This window comes from Lithobates pipiens, unplaced genomic scaffold (assembly GCF_037356315.1).
Source record: "Lithobates pipiens isolate NorthernLeopardFrog02 unplaced genomic scaffold, aLitPip1_a1.2 Scaffold_8, whole genome shotgun sequence".
Classification (NCBI taxonomy): domain Eukaryota; kingdom Metazoa; phylum Chordata; class Amphibia; order Anura; family Ranidae; genus Lithobates; species Lithobates pipiens.
In genome coordinates, this window is record NW_027507903.1 from 47,969,766 (window position 1) to 47,983,966 (window position 14,201).

The window sequence follows — 14,201 nt, forward strand, 5'->3', positions numbered from 1 at the left end:
AACCCCATTGTGTACGTAAAAGTGGGGTATGCCTGTTTTATATATTGTTCTTAAGGTAATTTACTGTATTTTCAAAAACCGTACTCAAGCAGGTGGCTTAATGGACAAATTGGCTTAACGGACAAAACTGAAGTTTGAAGTTATAATTTCCAACCAATAATTTCACAGTAAATAGATAAATAATAAATGATTATGTTTTAATCAAGCTAAATCATATATTATTATGCCATTAGTTATAACAGTACCTCTTCAACAGGCAGCAGATTCTCGTTCTCCCTCTTAACTTTGTGAGAAAAACATGTGACTGAGTAATTCTTATACACATAAACCCATGATTTGTCCTTCTACTGGAAAGGGCTGTGCTGGAAGAGAGCATGTGTCTTTTAGACACATGCCCCCTTCTATGACACTGCAGTGAGAGGCAAGCCTCCACTGCAGCATTTTTATTGGACAGCATGTTCCAATGGTGCTTTACCATTGGTCCAAGGCTCCAAGCTGTTCATTAAAGCGGTTCTTCACCCTAAAGGGGAAGTTCCGCTAATCTTATCCCTCCCCCCCTCCGGTGCCACAATCGGCACCTTTCAGGGGGGAGGGGGGTGCAGTTACCTGGATAATCCAGGTAACTGCACCCACTTCCGGCCAGACCGCCGCAGACCCCCGCAGACGCTCCGCCCCCCCCCGTTGTGTTCTGGGAAACACACAGTTCCCAGAGACACAGCGGGGGACCATAAGAGACGCGCAGCGCGACTCGCGCATGCGCAGTAGGGAACCGGGCAGTGAAGCCGTCATGCTTCACTTCCCGATTCCCTGACAGAGGATGGCGGCGGTGGCAGCAGCGAGACGAGCGATCGCTCGTCATCTGCCGCCGACATCGCTGGAACCTGGGACAGGTAAGTGTGATTTTATTAAAAGTCAGCAGCTGCAATATTAGTAGCTGCTGGCTTTTAATATTTTTTTTTTAGGTGCAGCTCCTCTTTAACTCAATGCCTCTGACAAGAAATCAGAGGCACTGTGAGCTCATCCTCTCAGTCTGCTGCAAACAGAGTGTGCCAGCTTGTATTAAACCACTTTCCGACCAGCCAACATAGTTATACTGTGGCAGGTCGGCTCTATTGCGCGACTCGCCATAGGTGTACGTCACTTCATTCAATAGATACAGTGGGCGCGCCGCAGTTGTCCCATCCCTGTTTAGAATATTGCCTCTGCAGCAGTGATGTGACTACAGAGATTGTAATAACATGTGTCTGTGCACAAAAGACACCTAGAGTGAGACCTAGAAACTCTGAGAAGCTCCCTGAAATGATGACCCATTCAAATGTAAGCTTCCTTTTGTCTGCCCAGTACATGAAGAAAAGTAAGCACAATGATACCAGCAGAGTATAATTTTAGATATAATGATATAATGTTCATAATGGGCTCTGATGCATTTCTCCTTCTGGAATCACACAACATACAACCAGAAATAATAAGCTAAAACTCTAAAAAAAAATGGTACTTTCATCAGGAAGAAAGATATTTAGAAAAAAAAAAAAGCAGAGGTACTGTAAGCCTACCCAGTGGTTTATTCAAAGTGTTTTTTTTTTGTGTTCTATAGAGGGGATGGGTTTAAGAATCTGCAGGTCTTTCAGGTCTTTATTCCAGTTTGTGTTTAGCTCACTTCCTCTCCTAAAAGTTTAAGGCAACTTTAGAGGTTACTGGTGAATCTTTGCACCCATGCTTGGCTAAACTAGTGGAAGAATCTTAGGCATCCCACGCTTCTATGTGTGTCAAATGCTAGAGTTCTGTAGGGGCCCAGAAGTGAAGCAGAGGCCAGTGGGTAGAACCACAGCATGTAGCAGGGGGAAACAGTCACTCAACACACCCAGAAATTTTGGATGCTGACTTGTTTCTTCCCCCCCAAGTCTAATGCCGTGTACACACGACCGGACTTTCCGCCAGAAAAGGTCGGACGGAATCATTCCGTCGGATATTCCGATCGTGTCTGGGCTTCATCTGACTTTTTTCTTCAAAAATTCAGACGGACTTAGAAATAGAACATGTGTCTAATCTGTCCGACGAAATCAATTTCTATTGGGGAAAACCATTCGTCTGTATGCTGGTCCGATGGACCAAATACGATGCAAGGGCAGCTATTGGCTACTGGCTATTGAGCTCCCTTTTCTAGTCCCATCGTACGTCATCATGTTCAAAATGAACGGACTTTGGTCCGTTCATGTGTGGGCAAGTCCGTTCAGTCGAAAGTCTGTCGGAACTTCGTCGAAAGTCTGTCGGAAATCAGTCAGGAAGACCTTTTCTGCTGAAAAGTCCGGTCGTGTGTACGCGGCATAACTCTGCAACAGAACAAAGATCAGAGTTACCGGCAACAGGATTGGTGAAAATGATTAGTCTTCTTTCATAGACTGGCTGTTCTCTACATTTTAATTCTACGGATTTACTTTAAGGGCCAGACTCTTGTGGTGGTGCACGTTACATGCGTTGGTGCTTTGTTTCATAGTGAATGGAACTCCAATGGGCTTCTAAAATGCAGGTGTACTATAATAAGATGCAAACAGCACATATTTTGGGTCCATTGAGGTACATTGCAGCCCATTCTTCTTGAATGGGCTGCCTGATTTAGCATTCAGAAGTGTGAACAAGCTCTAAAATATAAATGGGTATTAGGCAAATATAATTCTAGAGGACATTTTTGCCTTTTTAAAGAAATGTTACAGCTTTGCTAGTACTTTATGAAATGAGCTTATGAGTAGGTCGAAGAAACTGGTTAAACATTATAATGCAATAATTGCATGCTTTTTTTTTTTTAATAGGCAAACATCTATTAAGCTAAGGTGATCTTTAGCCTACCCAGGGCACTGGAGAATTATATAAATTCCTGTCCATCCTTACAACCCTTTAACCCAAGTTCCAATCAAAGATTTGCAAGACTCTTGCAGGATCCAATGTCCTGCTGGGGCTGGGGCAAACACCTTTGGCTTCTTTATTAAAACAGCCCTGAAGATAATGTTTATGACTGCCAAACCCCAAGGAATCTCTTATTTCCATGATGTGGAATGGGAAGGTGGTTTAGAGATTCCTTGGCTGGGGGTCCCAAAGAGGTGTAAGATGTACAGTAGATGGCATTTAATCCAAAACGGAATCAATTTTAAGCAAACTTGCTCGTCAAATTTCTATAATAAATATGTGAGCAATGTTATGGAAATCCCATCAACAACTCAAGACATGGAGAAGCAATGGAGTAAAGTAGTAGTACCATAATTAAGTGCCTCTGGTGCCGTCCACTTGACTGGAATCTGCTTCATCCCCCCAGTGGATGAATACACTCCATCCGCCTCCTCTCTTGACATGCCAAAGTCACTTATTTTCAGAGCATTTTTCTCGGTCACAAGACAGTTACGTGCAGCAAGATCTCTGTAATGAAAAAAAACAAAAACAAATGTGTTGTACAGATATAAAATATTTTACACGTCAGCGGATGCACTGACCTAAAACATATATTGTATAATTGAAAAGCATATTACACTATGTATTCTGGTGTAAGGGAGGACCATTGTTTTTTTGTTTGTCTAATCCAAAAATGTAAAAATTTAATCCAAGAATATTCTTATTCAATACTCATATTCAAATGACTCTTATTCACTCTTATACAACCCAAATGACTCTTATTCACTCTTATACAACCCAAATGACTTGTATTTACCATAGAGATGTGAAGCTTTACTGTGTATGCAGTGATTTGTATAAGGTCTAGGTTTATGTGACCTAAAAATGTAAAAAATCAGCACAAGGGATGAAACTTGCATCTATTGAAATGTGTCCCTTGTGTTGGTGCCTGCTGTCTTAGTTGAAATCCTCTGCCCCTCCTACGCCCCCTCAGCCATAATCATCTGATGCTGCAGGGGTAATATGAGCGCTGGACCTATCACAGGTGCTCATCAAGAGTGCCTATGCCCATCCTTTTTGCCCTGCTCCTCCATTCTAAGAAGCTGTATTATAATTTTCATTAATGAAAAGTCTATGCATGGAGCAGGTGGAATTTTCATTCAGCTGACCATCCTTCAAGGACCACTTTTCATTCAAGGCATATATATTAGTATCTCACAAAAGTGAGTACATCCCTCACATTTTTGTAAATATTTTATTATGTCTTTTCATGTGATGATACTTAAGAAATTACTCTTTGCTACAATGTAAAGTAGTGAGTTTACAGTTTGTATAACAGTGTAAATTTGATGTCCCCTCAAAAGAACTCAACACACAGCCATTAATGTCTAAACCGCTGGCAACAAAAGTGAGTACACCCCTAAGTGAAAATGTCTGAACTGAACCCAATTATACATTTTCCCTCCCAGGTGTCATGTGACTCGTTAGTGTCACAAAGTCTCAGGTGCGAATGGGGAGCAGGTGTGTTAAATTGTGTGTTATCGCTCTCACTCTCTCATACTGGTCACTGGAAGTCCAGCATGGCACCTCATGTCAAAGAACTTTCTGAGGATCTGAAAAAAATAATTCTTACTCTACATGAAGATGACCTAGGCTATAAGATGATTGGCAAGATGCTGAAACTAAACTGCAGCACGGTGGCCAAGATCAGCGATTTAACAGGACAGGTTCAACTCAGAACAGGCCTTGCCATGGTCGACCAAAGAAGTTGAGTACACGTGCTCAGCGTCATATCCAGAGGTTGTCTTTGGGAAATAGACCTCATGAGTGCTGCCAGCATTGCTGCTGAGGGGTGAGGGTCAGCCTGTCAGTGCTCAGACCATATGCTGTACACTGCATCAAATTAGTCTGTAGGGCTGTTGTCCCAGAAGGAAACCCCTTCTAAAGATAATGCATAAGAAAGCCTGCAAACAGTTTGCTGAAGACAAGCAGACTAAGGACATGGATTACTGGAACCATGTCCTATGGTCTGATGAGACCAAGACACACTTATTTGGTTCAGATTTTGTCAAGCGTGTGTGGCGGCAACCAGGTGAGGAGTACAAAGGCAAGTGTGTCTTGCCTACAGTCAAGCATGATGGTGGGAGTGTCATGGTTTGGGGCTGCATGAGTGCTGTCGACACTGGGGAGTTACAGTTCATTGAGGGAACCATGAATGGCAACATGTACTGTGACATACCGAAGCAGAACATGATCCCCTCTCTTCGGAGACTGGGCCGCAGGGCAGTATTCCAACATAATGACCCCAAACACACCTCCAAGATGACCACTGCCTTGCTAAAGAAGCTGAGGGTAAAGGTGATGGACTGGCCAAGCATGTCTCCAGACCTAAACCCTATTGAGCATCTGTGGGGCATCCTCAAAAGGAAGGTGGAGGAACACAAGGTCTCTAACATCCACCAGCTCCGTGATGTCGTTATGGAGAAGTGGAAGAGGACTCCAGTGGCAACCTGTGAAGCTCTGGTGAACCCATGCCCAGGAGGGTTAAGGCAGTGCTGGAAAATAATGGTGACCACATAAAATATTGACACTTTGGGCCCAATTTGGACATTTTCACTTAGGGGTGTACTCGCTTTTGTTGCCAGCGGTTTAGACAGGCTGTGTGTTGAGTTATTTTGAGGGGACAGCAAATATACACTAATGTTATACAAACTGTACACGCACTACATTACATTGTAGCACAGGGTCATTACTTCAGCGTTGTCACATGAAAAGATATAATAAAATATTTACAAAAATGTGAGGGGTCTACTCATTTTTGAGAGATACTGAATATAGATAAATATTTATAGATATATAGATCTCCCTCTCTCTCTCTCTATATATATATATATATATATTATATGATTAATCAATACTTTTTTTGATCGATCAAAAGAGTTCAGTCGGAGATCCAGTGACATCAGACATCGATGTCATTGGACTCCTCCCCCCTTCCCCAAGTGCCTCTGTCTGCTAATGAAGGGAAGGGGGGAGGAGTCCGGTGACATTGAAGTTCTGATTGAACGTAACGCGTACGGGGGAGGAGCTACAGATGACGTCACCTGCTACTGCCCTACGGAACTAACATGATTGTCGCCTTTACATGCTGTGTTTTTATCATCTTTATGTGAGTAGTTTGTGTTTGAACACAAAAATTAAATCTTATACTTAAGTAGTGAGCACTTAGATCTTTTCTTTCTACCCATGACCTGGCGTCCTTGCTGAGATCTAAGGAGACGTGAGAGAAGTTTATGGTCCATGTTAACTCTTTTGATACCCGCTTGCCTGACCACCTGTTTGCACAGGGGTCCATGCCATAAGGTGAGTGTGATTAGTTAGACCGGAGGTGGAGGGATTGTCACGCTACTGTGGGAAAAAAAAATACTTACGTCAGTGCTACAATTTTAATTTAAAACGTATTTGTGTGAACTGTGACGTTAAGTCATGGATTGTGGAAACTAACTAGTATCGGATGATTGTATATAGTGTATACCCCATTTACCACTGATTAATGCAGAGTTGCAATGCAAGGAGATCAGCTAAAAGTAGTTGGATCTGTATTGCGTTATAATTAATCTAAATTAGTCGATTAATCGATTTAAAAAAAAACGATTAATCGAACACAAAAATTTTAATCAGTAACAGCCCTAATATATATTCATATACCGTAGTACAGATTTTTTGAATCCAGAAGGGAGCTGGAAATTGCAGGCATAGTCAGCATTCTTGATGAGTGCTTCTGTATGAGTACAGGTCCAGTGCTCTTATTAACCCCTGTAGCATCAGAAGATTACAGGTATAGGGGGTAGTGACAGGGGATTTCATATTTCAACTAGTACAGTTGGCACCAGCACAAGTGACATTTCTCATTACATGCAAGTACTATCCCTTCTGCTGATTTTTTAAAAACTATTTTAACTAAATTTTGCCTTTAAATAGGTACAGAATTAAAGTGGTTGTAAAGCAATTTGTAAAGTCTCTCCAATCTCCTCTGTTAGATAATGCTATGTTCACCAGTATGCGTGATTTTAGAAAAGCTGTTGTGTACCTTTTTCCATAGCGCCGATCGCCACTCACGTGACCACCTGGCTCTCTCCTCTCCCAGGCTGACAGCTACAGTGGGAGGGCCAAGAACTCCCGCTGATGTCAGCCAGGAGCAGGAGAGGAGAGAGCCGAGGGGCAGTCATGTGACCCCCCCATCAACGCTATGGATTAAGATACACAGTGGCTTTTTTTTAAAAATCACACACATTGGGTAACATAGCATTATCTAACAGAGGGGATTGGAGAGACTTTACACTGTTATTCTATCATCAGGCAGAGAGGATAGGGGAGCTGACAGGCAGGGAAGGGGGGGGGGGAAGAGGACAGAGGAGAGCTGCGGATGATGGAGGCACGGAACCAGGCAGGATCAGCTGGTGATATAGGGGGGCAAATTACACAGCACAGGCACTGTGCAGTATGACATGCTTTAAAGGAATAGGATCTATTTTTTATTTTTTTGGGTTACAAGTACTTTAAAGACCGAAACTGATGGTGGACAGCTGTTTTCTAAGACTATTGAGGAGTGCTCTGTCCTCCTATGGCTACCCTGTACATATACTCAGTGGCCATCTCCTGGGATTTTTTTTTACAGCGTTTCCCCAAGATTGGGCTAAAACAGAAAGAGTAACCTGTGAAAGGTAGTTCTGTGACACATTGCTAAATAAAGAGATCAAAGGAGAATAGCCAGACATGTAAGAGCTGACAGGTCCACAACTTCCAAAAGAAAATTCCCAGCACCTTGCTGAATTCATACCACAAAAAAAAAAAAAATCTAATTGTTCTAAAGACAAAAGAGGGAGTCCTTCCCAGACCATAAAAGTCCCAGACTTGAAGCTACAACATCTTTAATAATAAAAATTTTCCCAATGTCACCTAGTAACCCTTAGGGTACTTTCACTTACAGTGGGTATAGAAAAGAATCACCCCCCCCTGAGCCATGGAGAGGAGCTCTGACACCCGCATTGGGTGGGCTGCCTCTCCTATTAATAATACAATTATCACACAAATAATTAAATCATCTCACCACCTTAAACACACCTTTCTGAGGCCACAAGCAAAAAAGTGTTATGGTCAGATGAGACAAACTGAATTATTTGCCCTCAACATCAAAATGATATCTGGGGGAAATCCAATACAGCTCACCATCCAACACCATTCCTACAGTAAGGGATGGAGGTGGTAATATCCTGCTATGGGGGTATTTCTCTGCAGCAGGGACTGGAGCACTTGTCATTATAGAAGGTAAAATGGATGGGGCAAAATTCTATCAAATTCTTGAGGAAAATTTGCTACCCTCTTCCAGAAAGTTGTCAATGGGAAGGACCACCAAGCGGGATATTTTTTTGGCAGGATCTGGGGTCTATAAGACCCCAAATCTCTCCTTTGCACTTCAAAGCATTCAAAACACCAAGCTTGGCTGTATTGAATACTGACATCTTTATTAAAATCTGGTGCCTTTAGAGCTCCAGTAAACTGGAAGTGATGTCATGACATAGCTTCCGGGTTAGGTTCCGTGGAAGGCAGCGGGAGTGGGACGCCTCCTTCTGCTGCTTGTAGTAGCCGATTAGCCGCATCGGTTGTTAATACAAGAAAGTTATAAGCTGCACTAGTAAATACAGCTGGATAAAACAAAAACTGGGTCTGTCTTAATTTCAGACTAAAAAAGCAAAAAAATATGAATACAGGGGTGATTTTTTTTTTTCTACAACCAATGTAAACCCATGTTAAATTACGGCCTTATAACCTTTATGAATACCTTTAATGAACTTACAAAAACAATAGCAAAGAAGTAATATAATTGAAAAGTTGCCACTGGCGTAAGGAAGGGTTAAGTCAGGTGAAGCACTTGTGGGAAATGTATAATTTGTCAGCCCACCTCACCAGGATGGGTAGGTCTCTAAATGATGTCATGTTGTTCTAGGCTCATTTCATTATTATTAGTGTAGGCGAGGCCAAGGAAAACAGAGATTATTGAAGTTTATATTGAGCTCCTCCAGGATTAGGCTGATTCTGATTACTTCACCTTCTAAGAATCACTATCAAAGTAAATCTCTCTCTCTATCGGTGGTGGCCTATCCATTAAGGGTGGCCGAGCGTCGCCTCCTCTATCCACAGCTGCCACTCCCATGCTCTATGCAGTCCATGGCCGCCACCCCCTAGCAGTCCATGGCCACCACCCCCTATTCATGCATCTGGCCCCTTTCAGGAAATGGGTCTGATACCCATCACCCTATTGGCTGAAAGGACAGGTGATCCTATTGGACGCCTATGAGGAAGGGAGGAGACGCACGGTGGAAGTGAGGAGGAGACACAGGAGCTGCTGCCCAATCTGCCCGCTGATGCCCCGATCCCCACTCCTGCCCGATGTGAGCCCCGATCCCCGCCACTGCCCGATGTGCACGCCGATGCCCAATCCCCACTGCTGCCTGATGTGCCCGCCGCTACCTGGCGTGCCCGCCACTGCCCAATCCCTATCACTGCCCGATGTGCCCGCCGCCTAGATGGGGTAAGTGCCAGTGGACCAGCAGACAGCGAGGGGGGGTTTGAGATGGCGCACAAGGGGGGGTTGTTTACCGGCCCTCCCCAACAAAAAAAACACCAGCCACCACTGCTTTCTATCTATCTAAAGTAGAGTGTAAGAAAAACATAGTAGCTTAGTTACTAAAGTGCATTTGTTTTAAAACCGTCTCTATATAGTGTAGTATGCTTGACTCTACATGTGCATTACACTAGTCATATAATGTCCATTAAATTAAGTGCCAACGCATCCCCATATTCCACTCAAGTGCTCCTTTATATACACTCTAATGCCGCATACACACGATTGGAATTCTCGTTGGAAAAAATCTCTGATGGTTTTCTTGGCGGAATTCCGACGGAATTCTGCTCAAGCTGTCTTGCCTACACACGGTCACACCAAATTCCAATTGTTTAGAACGCGGTGACATACAACACGTACTACGGGAGTAGAAAAAGGACGTTCAATAGCCAGTAGCCAATAGCTTCCATCTCGTAGTTGAATCTGAGCATGCGTGATTTTTGTCGTGTCAGAATTGCATTCACACGATCGGAATTTATGATAGAAAGTTTTTCCGTCGGGAAAATTGAGAACATGCTATAAATTTTTGGTTGGCGGGAATTCGGACCGCTAAATTCCGATTGATTCCAGAGCATACACACGGTCGCATTTTCTGATGAAAAGCTCTCATCGGTCTTTTTCTTCGATCGTGTGTACGCGGCATTACCCTCCAAGACTTCTCAAATGAGCCTTTTATACATCCCCATTGAATACTCTGCTTAAAATGCTGTGTATTGTCCTTCCTGGAAAGGTCCTCCTCCCTCTCCTCCAAATGGGTATTAGGAGCTCCCAAAAAGGAAAATCATACACATAGTGTATTACCAATACCGTAAAAATTACTTAAACAAAAACCTATTTATACTACTTACATTAAATTAATTTTTAATGTGTGTCCTTTTAAATTAAATCACAATTCCACTGCGTGTGTTGTGATCCACCACTCACTCCATGCACCTTATCAAATCTAAAAACGTTCATGTGTAATCAATTAATCCTCTCTGAAGAATATTCCTCCCACTTGACTTCCAAATATATGCATGAGAAAATCCAAATGCTTCGAAAAAAAACTTCCTCCTTTTAGACTTTCTTCACACCAACAGTCTACTAGCTCCTCAACTCTTCCAATATTGGAGTTCCCCCATGTAGAAATATAAAAAGGGGGCCCATAGTGCAGCAATTTCTCATAAAAGCAAACATTTATTGAATGCCGATTCACTTACAAACACTTGTTAAAAGCCTGTAAACCTCACTCAAGACGGCCGCCGCAGAACTTCTGGCGAGCGTGATGACATCACTTCTGGCGCCTGACGTCACTTCCGACACGTTTTGTCCAATGGAAGATGTGATTGACAGACGCCTGGCCATTTGATATGCTTCTTGAAGATAATGCCAAGTATTCCTTTGGTCAGTTTACTACATTTTCTTCAGCAAACTGAAGCAAAATATTTTCAAGTGCGGTACAGTTTATTTTTTGTCAAAGCACTTGAGGTCAACTTGGGGAAAGTGTCGTCATGCGTGTGCTTAAAAAGTATGTTTTGTGGGACACGGGCACCGCAATGTTCCAGGAAGTAGTTCTCTTCCTTCTTGGTGTCTTTGGTTCACTGACCATGACCAAAGACACCAAGAAGGAAGTGAGCTACTTCCTAAAACATTGCAGTGCTCGTGTCCCACAATAGAGACTTTTGAGCACACGCATGATGATACTTTCCGCAAGTTGACCTAAAAAAACTGTACCGAACTACAGTAAATAAGCATTAAATATTTGATTTTATGAGAAATTGCTGCCCTTTTTGGTATTTCTACATGGGAGAATCATAATGTTGGAAGAGTCCAGGACCTGGTGGACTGTTGGTGTGAAGAAAGTTTAAAAGGAGGCATTTATACTTAAAGCATTTGGATTTTCTCATGCATATATTTGGAAGTCAAGGGGGAGGAATATTCTTCAGAGAAGGTTAATTGATTATGCATAAAAATGTTGAGATTTGGTAAGGTGCATGGAGTGACCGGTGGATCACAATACAAGCGGTTGAATTGTGATTGGGTTTAATGGGACAGACATGTTTAAAACTCATTTAATACGAGAAGTATAAAATTGTTCTTTTGATTACATTTTTACGGTATTACACTATGTGTATAATTTTTCTTTTTAATACCTATTCGGAGGAAAGGGAGGAGGACCTTTCCAGGAAGGACATAATGCACAGCATTTTAAGAAGAGTATTCAACAGGGATGTATGGGAGGCTCATTCGAGAAGTTTGGAGCGTAAGAGTGTATATAATGCTGCGTTCACACGATCGGAATTCCGGCCAGAAAAAGACCGATGAGAGCCTTTCATCAGAAAATGCGACCGTGTGTATGCTCCATTGGAATTTAGCTGTCCGAATTTCCGCCAGTCAAAAATTGATAGCATGTTCTCAATTTTCCCAATGGAAAAACTTTCTATCGGTAATTTAAATCGTGTGTATGCAATTCCGACACGCCAAAAATCACGCATGCTCAGATTCAACTACGAGACAGAAGCTATTGGCTACTGGCTATTGAACATGCTTTTTCTAGTCACATCGTACGTGTTGTACGTCACCGCGTTATAAACGATCGGAATTTCATGTGACTGTGTGTAGGCAAGACAGCTTGAGCCGAATTCCGTCGGAATTCCGTTTGGAAAACCATCAGAGCTTTTTCCGACGAGAATTCCGATCGTGTGTACGCGGCATAAATGGAGCACTTGAGTGGAATATGGGGATGCATTGGCACTTCATTTAATGTGAGAACTGTAGTGTAATGCGCATGTGGAGTTAAGCATACTACACTATATAGTCTTTTATTCTTTTGAGATCGATTATCCTGACGAGTATTAAAGACCCAAGAACTGAGAGATGGTTTTAGAACAAATGCACTTTATTGAACAAAAATTTTTTGAAGATCCTTTGGAAGGACACTTAGTGGCCTAAGGTGGGAGGGACATTGACTTTTTAGCACTGATTTTATGACTGATGCTTTCTTCTGCTGGGCAATATTTGGGAGTTTACAACTTACAAACAGTGCGCTGATACTCAACAACTAATCTCTAATGTTATCACAGAGCAAGTGGTCTTGCAGGGTTGAGTAGGATGAGCTTATGTGCTGGGAGAACATCATCGATGACTTTAGAGATTTTCCTGTGAACTTTGAGGATGAATTCCACAGTGTCTGCAGCAACAGAGGCCTGAGAGTGTGTTTTAATGCCCATTTACTAAAATATGCAAATACTTTAATGTTCATAGCCTGGCCTCAGGTTCATGTCATGAGAAGCGAGGCTCTGAACAGTAGGCCATGTCCTTTAATAGCCTTCTAAAGGATGGTTTATCTTGTGCTAGGTGATGGATCATATTATGTGACTAAAGTCTACTGCAGGCTTTCTCAGCCAAGGTTCTATAGAACCTTAGGGTTGCTCCAGCGGTTGATAGGGATACCTTTAGCAATAAGCTATTTCCACCACTCATATAAGGAACCCCTGACACCAACAATCCTTTTAGATATCTTGTAAGGTGAGCATTCCTTCCAAGTACCACAAATATGAGAAGCACCAATACAAGAGCTGTAGATATAATAATTATTAGCAGGGGTACCCTGATGCCGCGTACACACGATCGGAATTCCGGCCAGAAAAAGACAGATGAGAGCTTTTCATCAGAAAATGCGACCGTGTGTATGCTCCATCGGAATTTAGCGGTCCGAATTTCTGCCAGCCAAAAATTGATAGCATGTTCTCAATTTTCCTGACGGAAAAACTTTCTATCGGTAATTCCGATCGTGTGTATGCAATTCCGACACGCCAAAAATCACGCATGTCAGATTCAACTACGAGACAGAAGCTATTAACTACTGGCTATTGAACCTCCTTTTTCTAGTCACGTCGTACGTCACCGCGTTATAAATGATCGGAATTTGATGTGACCGTGTGTCGGCAAGACAGCTTGAGTCGAATTCCGTCGGAATTCCGTTGGGAAAACCATCAGAGCTTTTTCTGACGAGAATTCCGATCGTGTGTACGCGGCATGAGACGGAAGATTTTTTTCAAAGGTTCCTCAATTAAAAAAAAAAAAAGTTTGATAAAGGAGGATCTACTGCATATGTAGAAAATGTATTTTTTTTTTTTTTGCCAATGCAGGAATAATTACTTAAAAAAAAGTGTGGCAAAGTGCTAAGTAGATGCAACCACTGGGCATCACCTGCTGACTGAAACCCATTTTTATTCTTAAATTGGAAGTCTTTTTATCAACGTCTCGCCTCAGTGGTTAGGCTACTTTCACACTGCAAAGATGCAGTAAAAACACACATGTGTTTTTGCCATGGTTCTGGTACATTTCACACCTGTGAAAAAAGAACATGTGACAAAAAACGCACTAAAAAACCAAATCGCGGGTGCATTTTTTATGCGTTTTCCATTAATTTCAACGGGGAAGTGCATTTTTGGTGCACTTTTTTTTACTGCACCAAACATGCACCAACAAAGCAGCTTGCAGGACTGTGAAGAATCTAATGGACCTGCAACTGACCAGTGTGAAGTGTTCCATAGGATTTAATGGTCATGGGTTTTTTCTTCTTTTTTAAATGCAAAAACTGGTCAGTGTGAATTATGTTATGTTATGATTTGAATCACGCTAACCAAGTTGT

The 14,201-nt window shown here is 42.3% G+C and overlaps 1 protein-coding gene across 3 annotated transcripts in view; it reads right to left on the minus strand.

Annotated features, from left to right (window-relative positions):
• FES (FES proto-oncogene, tyrosine kinase) overlaps positions 1–14,201 on the minus strand; it is a 292,890-nt gene that overhangs the window by 12,545 nt on the left and 266,144 nt on the right. For all 3 annotated transcript variants that reach the window (XM_077471222.1, XM_077471221.1, XM_077471223.1), the window contains one exon: positions 3,251–3,408. In XM_077471222.1, coding sequence (XP_077327348.1) covers positions 3,251–3,408 — 158 coding nt within the window. The remainder of the gene's footprint in view (positions 1–3,250; positions 3,409–14,201) is intronic.